Here is a 22,003-nt window from a genome sequence, read left to right as displayed (position 1 = left end):
ATACAGCTGTGTTGTGATGGGCAGTTATACAGCTGTGTTGTGATGGGCAGTCATACAGCTGTGTGAAGGGTTTCTTCTGGCATGGGATGAGAGTGCTCTGTACCTCACATTATTGATGTTCAAAGTATTTTACCATATGAATATACAATGCCATTTAGAAAGTGGTCAAATGTAATGCATGTTACAGTAGATTCTACTACTATTTAGAGGGTGTTGTTTTTTCAAAAGGGACTCAACCCCCAAAAAGTACTAGAATCTGTAGTTGACTGAGAAAGAGTAATCCCCCAAATAGCACGTTATATTACACCATGGCTTCAGTATGTCATACCCCATTTAGCATAGAACAACTAAACCTTTGTGATACATATTTTTGGAAACAGTAAAGTTATCCCTGACATTCATGGATAATGTCTCAAATTTGAATCTAAAGTTTCCTATCAAAACTGTTCTCAAACAAAGTCTGTGAGTAAATGTAAGAGATTTAGAGTACAGATACTTTTCCCCAATGTAAGTACATATAATCCTGAAAATAGCCCAGTTTCAGGGGTATTATGAAGTTTAAGAGACATTAGGACTACGCTTTGTTTTGTGGAATAGCTGGCACGACAACGACTAACCTGATCCTGCACCAGTGGTCAGTCAGTAGTTATGCACAATTCATAATGATGAGATGCTTCCATTTTCCATGCAATGACCAAGTTTCTGAGTCTTAAATTTTAGATTCCTTCTTTGACTTCTTTGACTGGCATTCTAGAAGGTGAGGAGATGAAGAATGAGGATTTTTTTTATGGATATACAACTTCTATATTCTGTATATGCGACATTTCGACATATATTTTAATGTCGATTGACAATGATATTAGAATGTCAAAACGTTGCCTATACAGATAAAAGAAGTTGTGTATCCATAAAAAAAATTGTCCTCGTTCTCCCTCTTTTAGGTTTCTTTGATGGAGGAAGGGCTGGGGGTATGCAATTTTATAAGGCATCACAAATTGCTGTGCGTATCATGTCCCACTTGCATGGCAGTAAGTTCTGATTGTGGTTTACAATGGCAGCTTGACTGTAAATTTGTTCTTTCATCCTACTTCAAGCTGACACATGTTATTCACGTGATAGTCTACAACCTGCTTCACTTTTTCATTTTCCACAAAAACTCCCTTAAAAAAATAACATTTATTTTGAAGCAGTCATAACCCAACTTACTCAAACTGCATTCTAGTCCATGTTGATGACTATCCGAGGTTACGTCCCAAGCTGCTTCCAACCACTGCTGCCATCATAGTACCTGTATTCTTCATCCCCTACATCCTCAGCATCCTTCATCCCCTACATCCTCAGCATCCTTCATCCCCCACATCCTCAGCGTCCCTCATCCCCTACATCCTCTGCATCCTTCATCCCCTACATCCTCAGCATCTTGTAAAGCCTCGTGACTGTTGCAGCCTCAAGTCTGGAGGCAGACAGCTGGTTCAGTCTGCACCTGGCTGGGGACTCAGTTATGAGTGATGACAGCAAGAACTTTGCAGACCTCCAGCGCAGACTCGTCGACCTCAAGAATGAAATGCAAAAGCTCAATATGGAGGGAGACAGACTCGTATTTGTGAGTACTTTTTCTGTTATCTATGCATTTTGCTATTTGTCATGTTTCTGTAAGATGTGCATGTCAAGATGCTGTTTTTCAGATTTATACTTAAAATATTACAATCAGCAATTGAAACTGGAAGGACACACCACATTCCGTTTGATTTAATTTGAGACCGATGAATTGCTCACTAACACAAAATGTAATAATTGCAACAAAACCACATTTTGCACAGTCACATGAAATCGACAGACCAACTCTGATGATTTGTTTCATAATTTTGGACTCAGAATAAAAAAGTTGTTTAACAAATGATCATTATTTTGTTGTAAATTTTCCCTATTTCTTAGGGAGGGGGGCTTCCTGGCAGAACAGCCAGGTATGCGTGTTGCACGTGTGAAATTGAAATTTCATTACACACCCTTGTTGATTACCTGGCTGTTCTACCAGCAAGTAGTCCCCCTCTCAGTCTCATCGGTCTCAAATTAAATCAAATGGACAGTACAATCTTGTTCTACAGTTGTGTATGTACTGGGAATCATTCACAAGTAATTGACTGAAGCATCATAAAATATACACCACTCCCCACAGTACTGATGGGTATGAGCCATGGTAAGCTGTGTAAGGAACTATATAAGGTATTATGTGGATGGCCAGGCCACAAGACCTACATGTGGAGAAGAACTGGAAAAAACAAAAGTAGACAAATAGAGACAAGGAGGCCAGTTTCTGGCAGATCTTCACAGTTCTCCATGAATCTTCACATAACTTTGAACAAGCAGTGTTGGTTTCTGGAAATAACTGACACCTTTTGGTAAGGTTGATGTAGATTTCAGGTTTGTCATAGTTTAATTTGCCCTAAATGAAACTTATAACAACAAGCTGCCTCCATATTTGTTCTAGCAGGGTCTCAAAATAGCTGAATAAACATTACCTCAGCAATATTCCATGAGAACGAATTATCGTAAATATTTGCAACAATTCTTGTCCCCTAAAACTCATTCGCATAGTAATACATCAGATCTACTGCTATATATCCATGTCAGTCAGTACAACACAAGACTGGTGTAGCAGGCCATGGAGTCATCCCACAGATGACATCCTTACCTTGTGAGCTTGCTGACAGGGTTAACAGCTTTGGTCATGTGGACAAGGCGTCCGACTTTGGATCAAAAGGTCCGTGTTTCGAATCCCAGCACGCGACTTGGGAACTTTATAGTCGCTACACTGATAGTCGTTGAAACAATGTTTTGCTATAACTATCTGTACAATTTGATTGTCTTTAACCTTATATTGTTAGATACTGTTTTTGGGGTTAGTTGTGGACGGGTAAATAGCAATCTCACTGAAATCAGATCTTAGTTCCATGACATCCCATTATGGGTCATCTTAGAATGATCTGTTTCCAACAAATCACAGCATCTAATCGGCATACCTCAGTAACCCATGCTTGTCTTAAGAGGCGACTAACGGGATCGGGTGGTCAGGCTCGCTGACTTGGTTGACACATGTTATCGGTTCCCATTTGCGCAGATCAATGCTCATGCTCTTGATCACTGGATTGTCTGGTCCAGACTCAATTATTTACAGACCGCCACCATATAGCTGGAATATTGCTGAGTGTGGCGTAAAACTAAACTCACTCTCTCACGCACATCTAATCGGCAACCTCAAAAAGGTAAATGGGGTATTTTCTGAATGACAGTTATGGACTGTACTGTTATACAATCTCAACCACCTTTTAGACATTCCAGAATTTTCTTCATTCTGGAATATAGTTCAGATTTCAAAATTTGAATCAATATTTTTCCAACCATTGTCTAGGATGGAAGTGGCCAACTTATGCTGTAAAGCCAAAGAAAACTGCTTTCTAATCAGCTGACGTTGACATTTTGTTAGTGACTTCATGGGGGTTCTAACATGACCTGTTCTCGATGGCATCAGATCAATGTGCAGCAGCAGCAGCTGTGAGCACTTAGATCTACTTTTTCATAGTTTGATGAAAATCAAGGTCACATAAAATAAACTGTAAACTGTAGGGACTAAAATCAAACACTCATGAAGTTTTCAGGTGTTTGATGAAGCCCTGAACACTCTTCTTTGATATGTGGATATATAAGTAATGGTGCCAATTACATCAAGACACATGCAGAGTCAACTAGCTACTAGAACTGGAAAATCTGGAAGTGAAAGATTTGTCATGAAATGCTCCTCTCTGTTTGGCAGAGTTATCCCCCTTAGCAATACCAGGATGTGTTAATTGTAAGCTTGAACCCTTATTTTGGCCATTGTCAGGAATGCTGATAGGTCTGCTCCAACCTGCTGTTGTGGATTTCATCTAAGCTGAAAGTGACCCTTGTCACCTAGACACCATGTGATGAAACTGAAATACTGTTGAAGTCATTAAAACAAACTCACTGATAATGAAATGTAGATACTACTTGTAGAGACCAGGGTTAATCTCTACACCAAGCACCTAACAGAACTCACAATTGCTGACTTGGGAGTGAGGACAGGCTTAAGAACATTTCCTGCACAGTTCTCAAGTGAAGTTATGAACAAACCTGGTGGTCTGTTCATGTTTTTAGATTTTGTTTACACCTTGTCATAAAAATGTTCAGAGTAACTTAAGATGGCTCACTTCACCCTGATATGGTGCTACACAGCTTATTGGGAGGTTTATGTCAGTTCTATCGCACATATATGGGGTATATATCACTCTGAAGATTATGGTGTTATGCTGACCCACTCTCACGTAGGGTGAATATGTGTCGGATACTCTTGGAATTCTGGGAATGTGTGGCGAGATTGACAAGGCGTCATCTGGAGTATGATAAATTTAGTGATGTTGATATCAAATTGATAGCACTCAAGTCTTCAAGGGGCTCTTGGCTCCAATTGATCTTGGACGAAGTGATTGTTTTATTGCTTTGTGAAATGTGTGACCATGCCAGGACATTTTGTTATATAAAAGCACAACGTTTAACAGCTGATTAGAATCGACATTTATAAATTCTCAAGTAAATAGTAGTTTGCATGATTGAGGAAACAATCTCTTGCACACAATATTGTTTCAAACAACTTAAATTATTCATGGGTAGTTTTACTTGCCCAGTCATCTGCTGTAATTCACTGTGCAGAGTTGCTTCCCTTTATGCTCAAGGAGCCAATGATTGCAGGTTTGAAACCCTGATTTCACAACTCTTTCTCGGTTTGTCAGTACCATACTGCTGATGACAGATGGGAAGTCCATATATTCAAGGGGCATAACTCTGCATCAATAATTCACTGATACAGATTTTACACAGACAATTTACAGTTGATCTCAGCTTCACTGGATCATTGAATAATTATTGCACACAGCAAACAGCATTCACTGGTAAAGCTGTCTGCTTGTATGTGTGTGTTCTCAGTGCAAGTCTACCAAGTGCTGTGTAATGTGTTTTAAGTTACGTTTTTCAATATTAAACAGTAGTTCATTGTTTTATCATTTTCCTGAAGTTTCAGGTTGGTTTCAATCTTTAAGTTCGCTGACACCCACATTTTTGTTTACTGTTATTCTCTTGACAAGGGCTTAAAATATTGACCATAGGGATAATTTCAACAGTGAACATGTTATTTTCAACAAGAACAAAGAACAAGAAACAAATTATACAATGATTGTATTTGAGTTGGAATTCAAAATATAACACGGAATTCTAGGCATCATCTCTACCAACAACTGAACTATTCCAGAAAATGTGTAATTTGTATTGAGGAACTGATATTGGAAAAACTAACTGTTGACATGCTCCCTGTCTTGACAGACAGCTTCCATATTTCAAGATTTAGCCATAGGATGTTGATATCTCATGATTCTGACAAAACCAACAAAAACATGGCTAACAATAACAACCAAGGATATTCATATTTAGTTCTTTTTATGAACGTGGTCGTATATTTGAACAGGAATGTTGAATAGCCCATTCATGAATTCCAGGGGAAGAATGGTTGGTACATGTGTCTGATCCACACACTATAGGAACCCCAGTACAAATATTGAGTGTTAGAATGGTTACCAGTAACCTGAAATATCTTGATGTTAGCTAGGTAGAAATTCCAGGTTGATTTTAAGTGAGTACATTGAAACAGGCAAGGGTACAAGAAAACTGAATTATATTTTGTTCACTTTCAGTTTTGCTTTATATGGATTTTTAATCAATTTGAATTTATTTCAGTTCTTCCAATTCTTTCTATCCTTATTTCTCTAGCAGAAATAAGATCACATTTGAATAATATTTTTTTTATTTTTTTTCTGAATGCTTAGAAATATCTCAATATATGAACTGAATATTCATGCCACCTTCCTCCTCAAGTTATATACTTTGTCCTTTAATGAACAGTAGTGGAGGGTCCAAAATTCTTGTTCAATGTTTTGAAAAGTAACTTATCAGGGACTATATTTCCAAGAGAAACAAATTACATTTACTGGTTTTATAAATTACTTATATCACTGCATATATTCTAAAATAAATCGAATATTACATGTTCATGATATAACAAATTTAGACCCTGATTGTCACCATGTTTTCTTGGGTTTTTTTGTTTTTCATAATCACACTAAATTAAAATAAAATAAGAATATAGAACTGTTGTATTAACTTCAATTTCACAATTTGTCACACTTTAAACAAATTTTCTTTGAGTGTTTAAGTGCAACTTCTTTCAAAGGACACAATCTTTTAGAACTTAAGTTAGATTTTGGTAAGTGCAAGCTAATCTGCTGAGCATTCAGCATTGTTTTCTAAGATAAACCTAAACATTTTAAGCATTTGCGGTATATTTTTTGACACGTATTTGCCTGGTGAGATTGCACTCAGCAGATCTCAACCTGTAAACTCTCAGTAATCTTGTATGTTGTAGAAACAATGTCCTCACATTCTCTCCGTCTGTTGTGTTTGTCTTGAGCAATAAAAAAATATTCTCAAGCCAAAGGTTGACTCCCATGGGGATTTACCAACATCCTTTAGGAAAACCTCACAACCCTTTCCCCTGCCTAGTCTTGCTGTAAGGTCTGTGTCATTGGTTCATGTTTTGTTAGGAGTGGTTAATTGTTTTAACATTTGTATATATTTTTTTCAGCATTTGATACCAAGTCATACCTTTAAAGACATTCACTCATTTTACCTGCTGTATCATTGATTTCACTCTTAACCATTTCAATTTCTCTTTTCACATCTATTTCACTATCAAAGGTGTTGATTTCACTCTTGTCCTTTTAATTTCTCTTTTCAAGTCATACCAAGTCATTTAAAGACATTCACTCATTTTACCTGCTGTATCATTGATTTCACTCTTAACCATTTCAATTTCTCTTTTCACATCTATTTCACTATCAAAGTTGTTGATTTCACTCTTGTCCTTTTCAATTTCTTTTTTCACATCTATTTCACATCAAAGGTGTTGATTTCACTCTTGTCCTTTTTAATTTCTCTTTTCAAGTCATACCAAGTCATTTAAAGACATTCACTCATTTTATCTACGGTATCATTGATTTCACTCTTAACCTTTTCAATTTCTCTTTTCGCATCTACACATTGTATTTCACTATAAAAGTTGTTAATTTCACTCTTGTCCTTTTCAATTTCTCTTTTCATGTCATACCAAGTCATACTTTTAAAGACATTCGCTCATTTTATCTTGTGTATCATTGATTTCACTCTTAACTTTTTCAGTTTCTCTTTTCACGTTTATTTCACTGTCAGAGTTGTTGATTTTACTCTTAACCTTTTCAATTTCACTTTTCACGTCTATTTGACCATGTCGTAACTCCCTTGCTTGCAGCTGTCCTCATACATGCTGATCCTGTTCCCTTACACCCACTGTCTAATTCCTTGAACCTGTGGTGAAAGTTTACCCTCAACAGGTGGCATGCACAGACGATTACAACTGTCCACCAGATATTCACCCTCTTCCTAAATCCTTTCCAAGATTTGTCTAATACCTTTCATTGTCATCATGCCAAGACCTCGCAGCTAAAACGTCTTTGATTCTCTTGACAGTGTAATCTGTTAAATTTTTGACAATAAACACCATTTACAGTTCTCATCAACATATGTCAGGGAGGCTTCGGCAACAGGATCAATCCTATGATATTGATTCCTGGCCGAGGAGCCGAGGCTGGTTTACCGTTTAGATAGACGGTGTTTGGCTTGGCCGAGCACACAGTTGCTGTTGTGGATGTATATTTGTCCTGGTTTTGCAAATGTCATCAGTGACCAAAGTGTTTGGTCTCGGGCTACAGTAAGCTAGATCTTGTCCCGATCTGTAGCAATCTTGTATCTAAGTGATGATGTTTCCCGGATACCTCAACAGAAGGGACGTACATCGCGGTATGTAGCTCATACTTCCATTGTCACTTATGTCTGCTGAATAGTAATGGCTCAAATGTGTTTCATAGTGCTTAATGACATGTTTAGACTATAATTGGTGTTTTATTTTTATTCTTTAGATAGTTATGAAACTCTGTCAGAGGAATATTGTTTATCACTCATGATTCAAAGTATTTGGGCATATCATCTACTATCAGCTTTTACAGAATGTAATAAAACCTGTTTTAATTGCCTATTTGAAAATGTAAACTTGTACACCTTTAAATGGACCCTGCATTCAATGAAGACTTAGCCTGTATCTGTATGTTGTATTATGTGTGTGCCTTTGCTGTCGTGTTCCTGCATAATTATAGGATAGAAGAAACTGTCTTGTAGTGGTACTTAGTCATCATGACTTTGTGCACTAAATCAAAATGCACATTAAGATTATAGATTAAAAATACTCCAGATCAGGACTGGTACAAATTTGGAAGATCTTTTATAATGTTCATCACTGGAACTAGTAAAATTTTAATGGATATTTCAATTTCATAAGTAGACATGGATGTTAGAGAAGTTCAAATTTGTATTAAAGGATGAAGGATATATTCATTCATCACGCTGCATACCCTGGTTCGATTCCCTACATGGGTACAATGTGTGAGGCCCATATCTGGTGTCCCCCGCCATGATATTGCTGGAATATGGCTAAAAGCGGCATAAAACCAAACTCACTCACTCACTCCTATTATTATGTATTTTTTATTCATTTTTGTTGTTGATAAGTTATCTAAAGATTATTGAGATGGTATACACAATGCATTTGATCAACTGTCATTTAAATTCCTTTCATTCAGTGTGATCTTGTTCTGTATTGTATCTTGGCATTTAGCTAGAATTATATTTTCGTGGAATATTTTATCTCATTTTCTGACTTTGTGTTACTGGTGTAGCCCACACACCACTGAGGATGTACTGGAGTATAATGACTGGTTGTACCTGCCACTTGATCTAGGCACAGCTGGAGAAGGCAACATACATGTTCTCAGTAATAGCATCAGTGTTAATAATTCAGTAGCTTCATCTCCACTTCAATCTCAATATTCAAAAGATATTACTGTGAATGAAAGGACATTAGTTTGACAAACCTGTCTCATATTTCTTACATTTTGAATAAAATATGATGGGGAAATATGTGGAATGTGCAGTTGTCATATAATATAATACTCACTGCAAGTGTTCGGTGAAGGTAAGATGGATGGTTGTAGTCATCAGTGGTAGCTGATTCTCTACTTGGGTGGATGAGGGTAGCTCACTTAGCAGATGTTTGCAAACTGAATTGTTTCAGTTGTCAGTAGTCAATTTGTGTAGCTCTCTATTTTACATACGTATTTGCATGGATTTGTAAGTTTTGGCCAATTTCTTGGGGAAAATATATACTGCATAAGGTTCAGAGTAGTAGTTTTCAGTGACAAGTGTATGTATGGGTGGCAAGTCTCTGTTCTGTTTGTAAGAGGAGTGGAGGGGTACCCTAATGGTTAAATATCCACTTGTCATGCTGGAGAGCCAGGTACATGGGTACAATGTGTGAAGCCCGGTTCTTGTGTCCCTCGCTGTGATATTGCTGGAATATCGCTAAAAGTGGTGTAAAACCAAACTCGCTTGCTCGCTCCCTCACTCACTCACTCACTCACTCACTCACTCACTCACTCACTCACTCACTCACTCACTCACTCACTCACTCACTCACTCACTCACTCACTCACTCACTCACTCACTCACTCACTCACTCACTCACTCAGAACTCTGCTGTGGCCAGAATATTAGGAGAAACAAATTACACACATTGGTGCTGTCTTATGGTTACTTTTCCCATCAAACTCTTGTGATACAAGTTTGAAAAACATCTAACACAAAAGACGTATATTTTCTTTAAAAAATACCATCTTTTATCATCCCTTTTCCTGTTTCTTGTTTTTGATAATTATAGACAGACTAGGCTTTAAAGAAAAATAAATGGTCTAATTTTGTGAAAATAATGGCCTGGCATTGTCCCATGATAAGGACCAAACTGTTGTAATAAAACTATTCAATGTGTCATGTTTGATATATACAAGCCAGTGGAGATGATGTATAGGCCAATATGTCCAGGGGAAGCAACAGGTTGATATAAGTTTTATCTATGTTTGTGTCATACTTGTGACAGGAAACATGGCTGGCTGAAAGTAAGCCAAAACTGTAGGTATGTGGAGGAATACGGCTCTGGATTGTGTCGAAGTGTCATGTGTGTCAACACTCTATCAACACATTTCTGACAAACTACCATGTGATTCTTGCCATTGTTCTTTTTTGTGCTGTAGATATTTAAGGTATATTTTTATCATTAAGGTATGTTTGTTGAAATGGAATTCAGCAAAAATATTGCAGTTGCAAGCTTCATCTCTGTCTTTAAAACTGAAATATTGAAGTAAAGACAGAGGTTATCTAATTATTCAAAACAGGCTGGGGTATGTTTTAGGGAACAAAGCATTTATGTGGCATCATGGAATTTTCTTTCTGCAAATGGGGCAGTGGGGTAGCCTAGTGGTTAAAGTGTTTGCTCGTCACGACGAATACCCAGCGTGATATTGCTAGAATGCTTGATGGTTTGAAATATATGCCTCGAGCACGGATTTGTCAGTAAAAGAAACCAATTCTGTGAACATATACTGAGGGAAACAAATAAGGGAACACCACTTCATCGCAGGGTTCCTTTATTTTTTTTAAAGCTTTTCACCCACAGTGCAAAACAAAGCTTGATAAGAATCCTGGAAAAGAATAAAGGAACACAAGCACTTTCGTGTGTTCCCTTATTTGTTTCCTTCAGTATATAATGTTAATATTGTCTAAATGTGTGACACCTGGCTGCATATTGTGTCCTTCTCTTTGAATATCTGAGGTGTGAATGTAACTTGGTCATATCCAGTATAACACTGTTCACACACAATTGAAACTGACAATAAAAAAAATCTTGTTCATGTCATGTATATATCATGTATATTTCATGTGAGGTACTTCCCCTTAGATATGTAAGTACCTGCCCAGGTCTATGATTCCAGTAACACACAGATACAGCCATACTCACACCTGTCATAAACCTGAGTACCCAGATCACAGAGGGGACTTTAATACCAGGGAACTGGCGTTTAGTATTCTGATATCAGTGGTCGTGAGTGATAGCCCAGTGATCAGGTCATCGTCGCACAGGTAGAAATTGTGGGGATTAGTGAAGGATTAAAATAAGTCAATTTCAAGGTAAGTTAATTTTCTGCACAATGAATTTGTCAACATTGCTATTGGATTGTTGGTATTGTAATGATTTGCTATAAAATATTTATATCGTTCATTGAAACTGTAACGAAAAATAGCTTTACTTTTACTCTTTTGTATGATGTCAGCAAGTATATATCTCGGCCTGACTGAAACTTAATCCCCCACACCTGCCTTGGTGCATGTAGATCTATATGTACAGTGGCATTGTGGTATAATTGTATATGTACAGTGGTAGACATGTATATGCCGCTGATCAGATGCTTCAAGTACCTGTGTGGACTAGACAGTACGTGTCAGCCTATGTACCCGTTCCTTTACACTGAGTTTATCTCTGCTCCAAATATATGGAAATAGGATTGGGTAAGCTGTTTCATGAATATTTTGTGGTTGTATATTGACGGTGGTATAAGGCCTTGCAGTCTAAGGCCCAGTGCTCTGAGGCACAGCAGTCAAGGGCCCAGTGCTCTGAGGCACAGCAGTCTAAGGCCCAGTAATCTGAGGCCTAACTTTTTTAAAGCCCATTAGTATCAGGCTTAGCAGTCTATGGCCCAAGCATTTCCAGGCCCCAGTGGTCTAAGACCTAGCATTCGGAGGCAAAGTGGTCTGAGGCCCAGCAGTCAAGGCCCTAGTGGTCTAAAGCCTAGCAGTCAAGGCCCAGTAGTCTAAAGCCTAGGAGTCAAGGCCCAGTGGTCGAAAGCCTAGCAGTCAAGGCTCCAAAATTGATCTCCAGTTATTGTCTGTGGTCTGTGATGGTGACTTCATTGCATGCATCACTTCAGGCTCTTCTCATCCATGCTGTGATATGATGTATATACTGTTCTTAGAGTCAAGGTATTTAGTCCACCTTACCTGAAGGTTCTAGAGTGACATTTGTTGGTATCTGTTGCCTTCTACAACAGCTTGACAGTTTCTGCCATTGTAAAGTGTACTGAAGCTTCACACTCTGACCTGCAGTGTGCAGAGACATATATTCACTGCCTGTGTCCCAGATACATGTGTCTGCATCATCATTACAAGTAGCCTTCTTTTCACTAAAGTCACCCTTAACCTTCTCCAGTTAGCCAGTGACCATGAGCATACTTAGGCATGATATACTGCCTCCCTGTAAAACATGACTTTCAGACCATGTCATATGTACTGATGAGGCGCAAGGATGGGTCAGAGGTTATGCTGTGACTGGTCACTGGTTGTTTGGGCAGATTGGCCTGGATGGGTGACAGTGGGCCAGTGATGTCCTGTGACACCTCCTGGAGTGCCAGATTTCACACACAAGCTGGATTGTTGGCACAGGAAAACACCAAGGTTTCTGATGTGAAGAACTTGACAGTGGCATTTAATCCTGGGATTCAGACATCCATGATTGTAATTTCTATAGTATCAGCCCTGAAGATGTTTCTCACTCACTCCCAAGTCAGTATACACAACAGAATTGTGTTGATCTGGTTTTGAGGCACACATCTGAAATGGCCACTGTCACCATCAAGTTTTGAAACTGCACTGCTCCATCTGTGACTGTTCTGTCAGGAGTTCCTCCTTACCTGGTCACTTCTTTGGGTGGCATTTTAGAAGTTGAAGTTCCATATTGAACAAACTTTATAGATAACGACTTCTTATATTTCGTGAATGTGGTGTTATGATACAGATTCTTGTTCCTACTTGACAGTGGTACAAAAATCTGTATAGAACATCGCACTCATGAAATATAAGAAGTCTGGTGATACTGACATCCAACATTCCCCTGATTATGTCTCTAGGTTTGCCAGCACCAACCCTCTGCTCCCACTAGCTGACAGAATACAACTGAAATACTGAAACTCTTCACTATATATCTTAAGGCTCTGTTTTAGGTACAAATTGTTGTTTTTAGTTTGTGATTGAGATATGTTCCCTGTCTCTTCAGTGCTTTGACGACTTAGTTTGTAAAAAGTGAACTTTACTAAAACATCCCTAAAACATTCCCACATTATACAATTACATTATTATTCTCCTTTGAATTCAAAGTTTGTACATACATGTCATGATGACCATGAATGACCTCCAACAATCAGGTGATAAATCAGCAGAGCATTGTAAGTGGTATTTAATAGACCCAAGATTGTGAGGCAGAAGAATTAAATATCAAACAGCGAGACTTGAACCCAAGATGGTGATAATGTGCCCCTGTCTTGCAGTCAATCAGCTCACCTGATATTTATATACTCATAAAATAAATAAATAAGGCAATACATGAAAGTACGAGTGTTCCTTTATTTATTTCCAGAATTTCACTCACAGTGCAATATATAGCTTGTGAAGAAACATAAATAAAGGAACACTTGTATTTTAATGTGTTCCCTTATTCATTTCTAAGAGCGGCGGTGGGGAAGCCTAATGGTTAAAGCGTTGGCTCGTCACCCCGAAGACCCGGGTTCGAAACCCCACATGGGCACAATGTGTGAATCCCATGTCTGGTGTCCCCCGCCGTGATGTTGCTGGAATATTGCTAAAACCGGCGTAAAACCAAACTCAGTCAGTCATTTCTAAGATTATGTTACTTAACAAAGAAACAACAGCAATGTTTCAGTTGGCTGCACTATGTGTACATTCTGTATTTGGGAAATAGTGATTGGTTGTACAATGGAGTCAATACAGCTGCACTTTGGCTGATTGTAGAATCCATTCAAGAGTGGCTCAGTTGTCACAGGCAATGCAACTCCTTGTGAAGAGTTGCTTCCCTTGTTTGCTAGAATCCTATGATTATGGGTTCTTTGATTTCGTCAAAAATATTATGACTTGCTTTGATGGCAAGATGACATACCATGATATAACTGAAATATTGTTGAAAGTGGTGTTTTATCCAACTCACTTCATTCAATACCCACTAAACCAATGGTTAACAGCATAAGCATCTCTCCACTCCAGTGGGCTTGATCATACTGTGGGATGTAATGCATGTATTACATGAAACTATCCAGTCCTTCTATGCCATCTATTTACAGGCATGAGGCACTGAGGATGATATTTTGTACCGGTAACCCTGTTTTCTTATCTGTTTGGAAATATGTGATTATTTTATCTACAAGTTAAATGCAGTAACTGATTAGAACATACAAACACTGTTGTGTCAAACTTTGATGTGTCAAGGTCAAAGCTTGGTCTCCTCATTTCATTATTTAGTCATCATTTTGAATTTGTCGAACCTCAGATAAATTGAAGTATGTATGAAGGTTTCTTCAGCTTTGATGCAAGGGTGATAGACTGTATGTGGTTTCATATTTGACATTGGTTTACTGACTCTCCAATAATCACACACCAGCACATGGAGTTCTGAAAGGAATTTCCATCAGTGATCAGTATCAAGGTACAATCAACGTTACACATATGAAATTGTATTATTGAAGGAAGAAATGTTCAGGACAAGACAATATCACACTGCATATAACTGGGTTGATATAACACAAAGTTCTTTTTTCGACACAACACAAAGTGCCAGTTCTGACACAATTTTAGCTTTTTCTCCCTTTAAGTAAATATCCCAGTGTGTAAAAGATCATAGTAACGCCTGACTGTGATGAAAACATAGATACCTTTCATTGTTACCAGCAGTAATGCATGTATCGTACACAGATCAATGCCTGTGTCTGCACTGATGTCATGCAGGCAACATGACCATGACATTGACACAGCACATAGACATGGATGTATACCGCATGTCGCTGGGATAGACACACACATGTTGGGTTGGTATGGCTAATGTTAGAAGTGTAATGTATTGACCAGGACAGAGAAATTGCAGAATACACAATGGAAAGTTACTAAGGATTACAAGGTTATGTGATAATGATTTCACAATAAAGCAGTGAAGTGAGAATTGAAATTCAAAAGCATATTTTCCAAACTGACATTTCTGAAACTGCATGTTTCTGGAAGCAGATGTCAAGAGTAATACCTCAGTGTGTTCTTTAAAGGGACAAAAGAGACTTCATCAGTTTCTTGCAAAACAGTTTGCACTCACTTGCCTATTCATGTCTAAAATCATGGATGTTAGTGTTTGAGATAACACTTAGCTCCCATAGCTGCATAAGGACATAGAGTACACAAAAGCTGACACTGGTATGTCTCGACCACTGGGTTTAATATGAAACTGTAGCTGGGTAAATATTGACTGATATTGTGTTGTGTGGGGGTCTGGATTGAGGGTAATCCATAGGGTTATCACTGTCAGTGAGAGGTGGCTGGCTCCCTTGATAATGGAATCAGATAACAGAGTGTGATATGCTGAGCTTCCACATACCTCAAGGCTTCTGGTCACCATTGTATTCATGAGTGTCTTCTGATCAGAGAGTGTTCATGAATGTCCTTTATTGAGAGTGTGTTCATCAATGTCCTTTGTCTATAGTGTGTTCATCAATGTCCTCAGTTTATTCATGGGTGCTTTCTGATCAAAGAGTTCATCAATGTCCTTTGACTATGCTGTGTTCTTGAATGTCCTTTAACTATAGTGTGTTCATAAATGTCCTTTAACTATAGTGTGTTCATGAATGTCCTTTAACTATAGTGTGTTCATGAATGTCCTTTAACTATAGTGTGTTCATGAATGTCCTTTAACTATAGTGTGTTCATGAATGTCCTTTAACTATAGTGTGTTCTTGAATGTCCTTTTACTAGTGTGTTCATGAATGTCCTTTAACTATAGTGTGTTCATGAATGTCCTTTAACTATAGTGTGTTCTTGAATGTCCTTTTACTAGTGTGTTCATGAATGTCCTTTAACTATAGTGTGTTCATGAATGTCCTTTAACTATAGTGTTTTCTTGAATGTCCTTTAACTATAGTGTGTTCATGAATGTCCTTTAACTATAGCGTTTTCATGAATGTCCTTTAACTATAGTGTGTTCATGAATGTCCTTTAACTATAGTGTGTTCATGAATGTCCTCAGTGTATTCATGAATGGCTTCTGTTCAGAGTGTGTTCATATATGTCCTTCAATGACATTGTGTTCATTAATGTCCTAATATCAGAATATATTAATGGATGTCCTCAGAGCAGAGCCTGTTCATGAATGTCATGAAACTGTATACTTGAGTGTCCTCTGATCAGAGGTATATTCCTAAATTCTTTACCAGTGGGGATATATTCTGCCTTAGTGCTCTTGCAAGTAGGAGTCTCCCCTACCACTAATTCTTATACTGGACACTGATATAAGGATGTCATGACGTCAGCTGGCTGTGACAACATAGGAGTCTCCCCTACCACTGATTCTTATACTTGACACTGATATAAGGATGTCATGACGTCAGCTGGCTGTGACAACATAGGAGTCTCTCCTACCACTGATTCTTATACTTGACACTGATATAAGGATGTCATGACGTCAGCTGGCTGTGACAACATAGGAGTCTCCCTTACCACTGATTCTTATACTTGACACTGATATAAGGATGTCATGACATCAGCTGGCTGTGACAACATAGGAGTCTCCCCTACCACTAATTCTTATACTGGACACTGATATAAGGATGTCATGACGTCAGCTGGCTGTGACAACATAGGAGTCTCCCCTACCACTGATTCTTATACTTGACACTGATATAAGGATGTCATGACGTCAGCTGGCTGTGACAACATAGGAGTCTCCCCTACCACTGATTCTTATACTTGACACTGATATAAGGATGTCATGACATCAGCTGGCTGTGACAACATAGGAGTCTCCCCTACCACTGATTCCTATACTTGACACTGATATAAGGATGTCATGATGTCAGCTGGCAGTGACAACATAGGAGTCTCCCCTACCACTGATTCTTATACTTGACACTGATATAAGGATGTCATGACGTCAGCTGGCTGTGACAACATAGGAGTCTCCCCTACCACTGATTCTTATACTTGACACTGATATAAGGATGTCTTGACGTCAGCTGGCTGTGACAACATAGGAGTCTCCCCTACCACTGATTCTTATACTTGACACTGATATAAGGATGTCATGACATCAGCTGGCTGTGACAACATAGGAGTCTCCCCTACCAATGATTCTTATACTTGACACTGATATAAGGATGTCATGACATCAGCTGGCTGTGACAACATAGGAGTCTCCCCTACCACTGATTCTTATACTTGACACTGATATAAGGATGTCATGACGTCAGCTGGCTGTGACAACATAGGAGTCTCCCCTACCACTGATTCTTATACTTGACACTGATATAAGGATGTCATGACATCAGCTGGCTGTGACAACATAGGTGTCTACCCTACCACTGATTCTTATACTTGACACTGATATAAGGATGTCATGACATCAGCTGGCTGTGACAACATAGGTGTCTACCCTACCACTGATTCTTATACTTGACACTGATGGACCGCCTCTATGGTGTAGTTGTCATACCAAAAGGCGTTAAAATTTGGTACTTGTTGGTCCCTGCCTGGCGCTTGGCATTAATGGGTACAACAAGGACTGGTCGACTCGGAGTCAGTATAATGTGTCTGTTTGGGGTATTCATGCTTCACTGCGGCATGGTGTCTCAGTGGGCTAGCACTATAAAACCAGCTTAAGTCTGGGCTAGTACAAGCAGCCGCACATACACATACACACGCATGCACGTCGTCATATGAGCGAAATATTCTCAAGTATGACGTTAAAACCCAATTTCTCCTCACCTCACCTTGACACTGATATAAGGATGTCATGACGTCAGCTGGCTGTGACAACATAGGAGTCTCCCTTACCACTGATTCTTATACTTGACACTGATATAAGGATGTCATGACATCAGCTGGCTGTGACAACATAGGAGTCTCCCTTACCACTGATTCTTATACTTGACACTGATATAACGATAACACTGTGTATAAATGTGTAAAAAATCTCATTTTGATATGTTTATCCAGAAGTAGGTTGATTGTTTCATGTTGAAGATATCAAAGGTGCTGTCAGTCTTAAGCCAAGACACTTGGGAGATTTATTTGATTTGCATGTCAGTGGTGAACCGACACTGTGGTGTAGTCAAATACTATATATTATTGTCAGCCCTAGATTAGGAGAGTGACAACTTTAGTTTAAATATACACTTACAACTGACCTTCACAATATGTCAGGACACCGACTTTGATGGGTCTCAGCCACTGGTTACAACCACTTGACAGATTTTGCTTTATTTATGGATTCACTGTTTTATTATAATTTTTTAAGTAGACTTTGAGTATTCTTTTATGTGCAGTTTAATTTGCACATGGCAGAACATGTATTTGGCATTTGTAATACATTAATGATCTCTGTTTTTAACTTGCCACATATTTGTTAGTTAGGCAGTTTGACAAAGTCAAACATCAAGCAACATCTGAACAGTAAAATCATTCTTCATACAGACATTTTTGTATGTTTTGTTTTTTTCACATAGGTTTTACATGGAAATTTCATAGTGTGTAAATTTATCATTAAATTACTTTTATACTTATGAAGGGATCCGTAAACAGGAATTGAATTCCTATGAAATCCTTACCAAGGGGCTTTGAAAGAATAAGATATGTTTGTGACTTCAAGTTATCTTCCTGTTTGTGGTTTCAACTTTCACACAAGAACTGCATTGAGATCAGATAGTTGTCTACTACAGTAACTGTGTGGTGACCTGTGTTGGCCCTGGAACTGATACCTCCTAGTTAACTACACTCAAATATGTCCAGAAAACTAATATACTGGGGCAGTGTATCTAAACATCAGGGACAGAACTATTCACTGAAGTTTCTGTTCAATGGGATACTTTCTGCCACAATCTGTGTTTCATTTTGTCAGGATTATTGGGGGTTTAAAAAGAAGGCATAATGTCAAAACATGTAATGGTTGTTTTCATTTACTCATTGTACTTTAACATGTTTTAACTGGGCCTCTTGTCATGCCTTTTTATGATGACACGTGGAATGTGCAATATGACCAAACAACGGTGAGGTGTCTATGTTGTGATTGATCATTGGAGGGTTGGGTTGTTTTGTTTGTTTTTTTAATGGACATAAACACTGTAAAATCCTGAAAGTGTAGGTCAATTTCCTTTAACAATATATGGTCGCTGGGGGGATAGTGTATAAAACCACCTCTAGTCACCATTTAATGAAGTATGCATTGTGTAATGTATCAGACTTCACTATGGCGATATATGTGTACATCGTGATCAAGATAGGAGAATGACTGAGCTATGAATGCTTGGAATTCGAAAATTTCATTTCTTTAGGCCGAAAAAAAGATGTGAGAAAATGTTAAAAACATTACAAGAAGACGTGCATATTTTATAGGGCATTATTCACTGCCATGAGTTGACAGCTGGAGGGAATGATGTTACGTACATACACAGAACCCATTACAGGGATGTATGTGTAGCCAACCATTACAACTACGTGCTTCCATTACCTCAAGTCCTACATAAAAAACACTCAAACATATCGTAATGTATGTATCAGCATTGGATATGATGTCAAAAGATATGTGTGGCTATTATTGCTGCAGCCAAGCAAATTCTAATGGCACATAACTGGAATATGTAACATTACTCATGTGAATAGGTCATAACATTTTAATACACTTTTTTCTGCACCTGCAATGGGAATTACTTGGTTGAAATCCTAGATTCTCATCTTAATCTGTCAGCATCATACTAGTGCGTGTCAATTTCACTCAAGATTTATATACATTTGTCATGTAAATGTTTTCTTTAAAATTCTATGTAAATGGTCCCCATGACTTAATTTTTTTTATATTTTTAAAGTAAATTGAAACCTCTTGTTACTGATGAAATCTCAATTTCTCAAATATAGGTGACTAATTTCACACTATCTACAATACTTGGCGTTAAGACAATACATACAAGTGTTAATGTGTGTCGTAATGTAATCTATGTCCATTATATCACCTGCTGTGTAATCAGTAAACAGAAGGAGAGACAGTTTGTGTTTGGTCATGCCTAGCTGCCTCCAGCAGAATGATGGGCTGTACCTCAAACAACAGGGCTGGTGAACCATGGCCGAATGGCTTTGTAACCCCTCGTGGTTGAACTACCTTATCACCTGTTTTGTATATGACATATTTGCATGATCAAAGGCACCCATATTGAAGTGATTATCAGCTTGTGAACTGTGGCTGGTGGAGACAAGTAGTGAACGTCTTCACTTTTTTATGTAGCTTCATCCCTGAGAAGCAGCGAGTTTATATTCCGAGGTCAGTCAGGGGACGAAATATACATACCTCCCTCCCTCATTATAAGGCAGGGTGACAATATCGAAGGAGCGAAAACCTGCTCTATTTTCACATCACACTGTGTTTCAAAAGTGAAATGTACAAATGTTAATTTCATTAAGTGTCAGTCAAGTGTGAAATTGACATGATGAACATGGAAATATCTGTATACTGAGGAGATATGATATGCAGAGCCTTCTGCTTGGACAACAATAGACAGATTTATTTCTCCTTCCTATCCATGAGACACCCGAGGTATTGGTCAGCCCACAGCCGGACGACAGTAGCTGGCACACTTACATCCCCATCTTTGATCAGTCACCTTCATGGACGGACAACATTTCGTGTGGCCGTGAGACTCACATGCACTTAGGCCTTGTCTTGCACATCTTGGTTTTCACACTGTGGACACTTTAGCTTGGAGATTTGGTGCAAGTTATTTGAAATATGTCCTTGCTGAAGGGAGTTTTCCCAGGGAGGAGGGTAAGTGTGTCGCAGTTTGTTTGTGGAATTGTGCTTGTGCTTATGTGTTGAAGTTTTCCGAGACGATTGAAGTTCTGGAGTTGTCATTGTCATACACTTCACTTGTTTGTTTATATTTATTGAGAAATTGAAATCACAGCAAATTGACATGGAACTGTTAATGTTAATTTGTTAGATAGTAAACGTGTTTATGCAAAAGAGCATTATATAGTAGCTGTCGGGGACAGAAGTTAGCACTTGACCAAGTTAATTTATCTAGTGTATGTGCAATATTAATGGAATATTAATTATATTTTATTAGTTCAAAATACTTAATAATAATGTCTATTTGTATTGTGCTGGGTTCTATCCACAAGACGCATGCTCAAGGCTACAATAGTTCCAGGTGGCAAGTTCACAGAGGGAGATAGTCATGTGGGATAGAACATTCTGAAGAGGAAGGGTTTTTTACATTTGTTTTCAGGGTTAGATGAATTAATTCTTGATGTTTCAATACTTTCTTGACTTAATCCTTATATAACTTATTGCAAAATCTGGAATTAAAATTAAATACAATCACTCAGAGGGATTTGTGCATGCTGAAAAAGAGTTAACAGTTACTTTGGTACTGGAGTCTTTGAGGTTAGTTTTCAAGGGTATTTTGATCTACACTGGTGCTAGATCTTTGATTTATAATAACTTATGAGTTTGACAATGAAAACCTAAATGTTATGCATAATTTCAAATTCAGAGAAGGAAGATGAAGATATCAATGCAAAAGTAAATTGTCACAATTGCAAGCCACTGTCAACATTCTGCAGACTTTTGTATCAGTCTTTTATCAGATAGTTGTATAAGAAATAGCCTATGTAGCTTAGCGTCAAAGACAGAATCTGACCTTGGAATGTTTTAGATGTTTTAGAATTGTTCAAATGAAATGCACCATCATTATGTTACATGTCAAGCAGTCATAACAGAAAGAGACTTTAAAGCAGGAATGTTATTTGGACACATGACCATGATTGTCTACAGCAATAGCAACTGTGACACTTGCAATACATGGAGGTACTCATGATACTG

At 38.2% G+C, this 22,003-nt stretch overlaps 1 protein-coding gene across 3 annotated transcripts in view; it reads left to right on the top strand.

Annotated features, from left to right (window-relative positions):
* Nucleotides 1–22,003, top strand: part of LOC124259783 (serine/arginine repetitive matrix protein 2-like) — a 187,645-nt gene that overhangs the window by 74,725 nt on the left and 90,917 nt on the right. For all 3 annotated transcript variants that reach the window (XM_046693990.1, XM_046693989.1, XM_046693991.1), the window contains exon 13: nt 1,446–1,603. In XM_046693990.1, the coding sequence (XP_046549946.1) occupies nt 1,446–1,603 (158 nt within the window). The remainder of the gene's footprint in view (nt 1–1,445; nt 1,604–22,003) is intronic.

This window comes from Haliotis rubra, unplaced genomic scaffold, assembly GCF_003918875.1.
Source record: "Haliotis rubra isolate DU_JTF1 unplaced genomic scaffold, ASM391887v1 Scf737, whole genome shotgun sequence".
NCBI lineage: Eukaryota > Metazoa > Mollusca > Gastropoda > Lepetellida > Haliotidae > Haliotis > Haliotis rubra.
The sequence above is the reverse complement of the archived record's forward strand: the minus strand, read 5'-3'. Positions and strand labels throughout refer to the sequence as shown.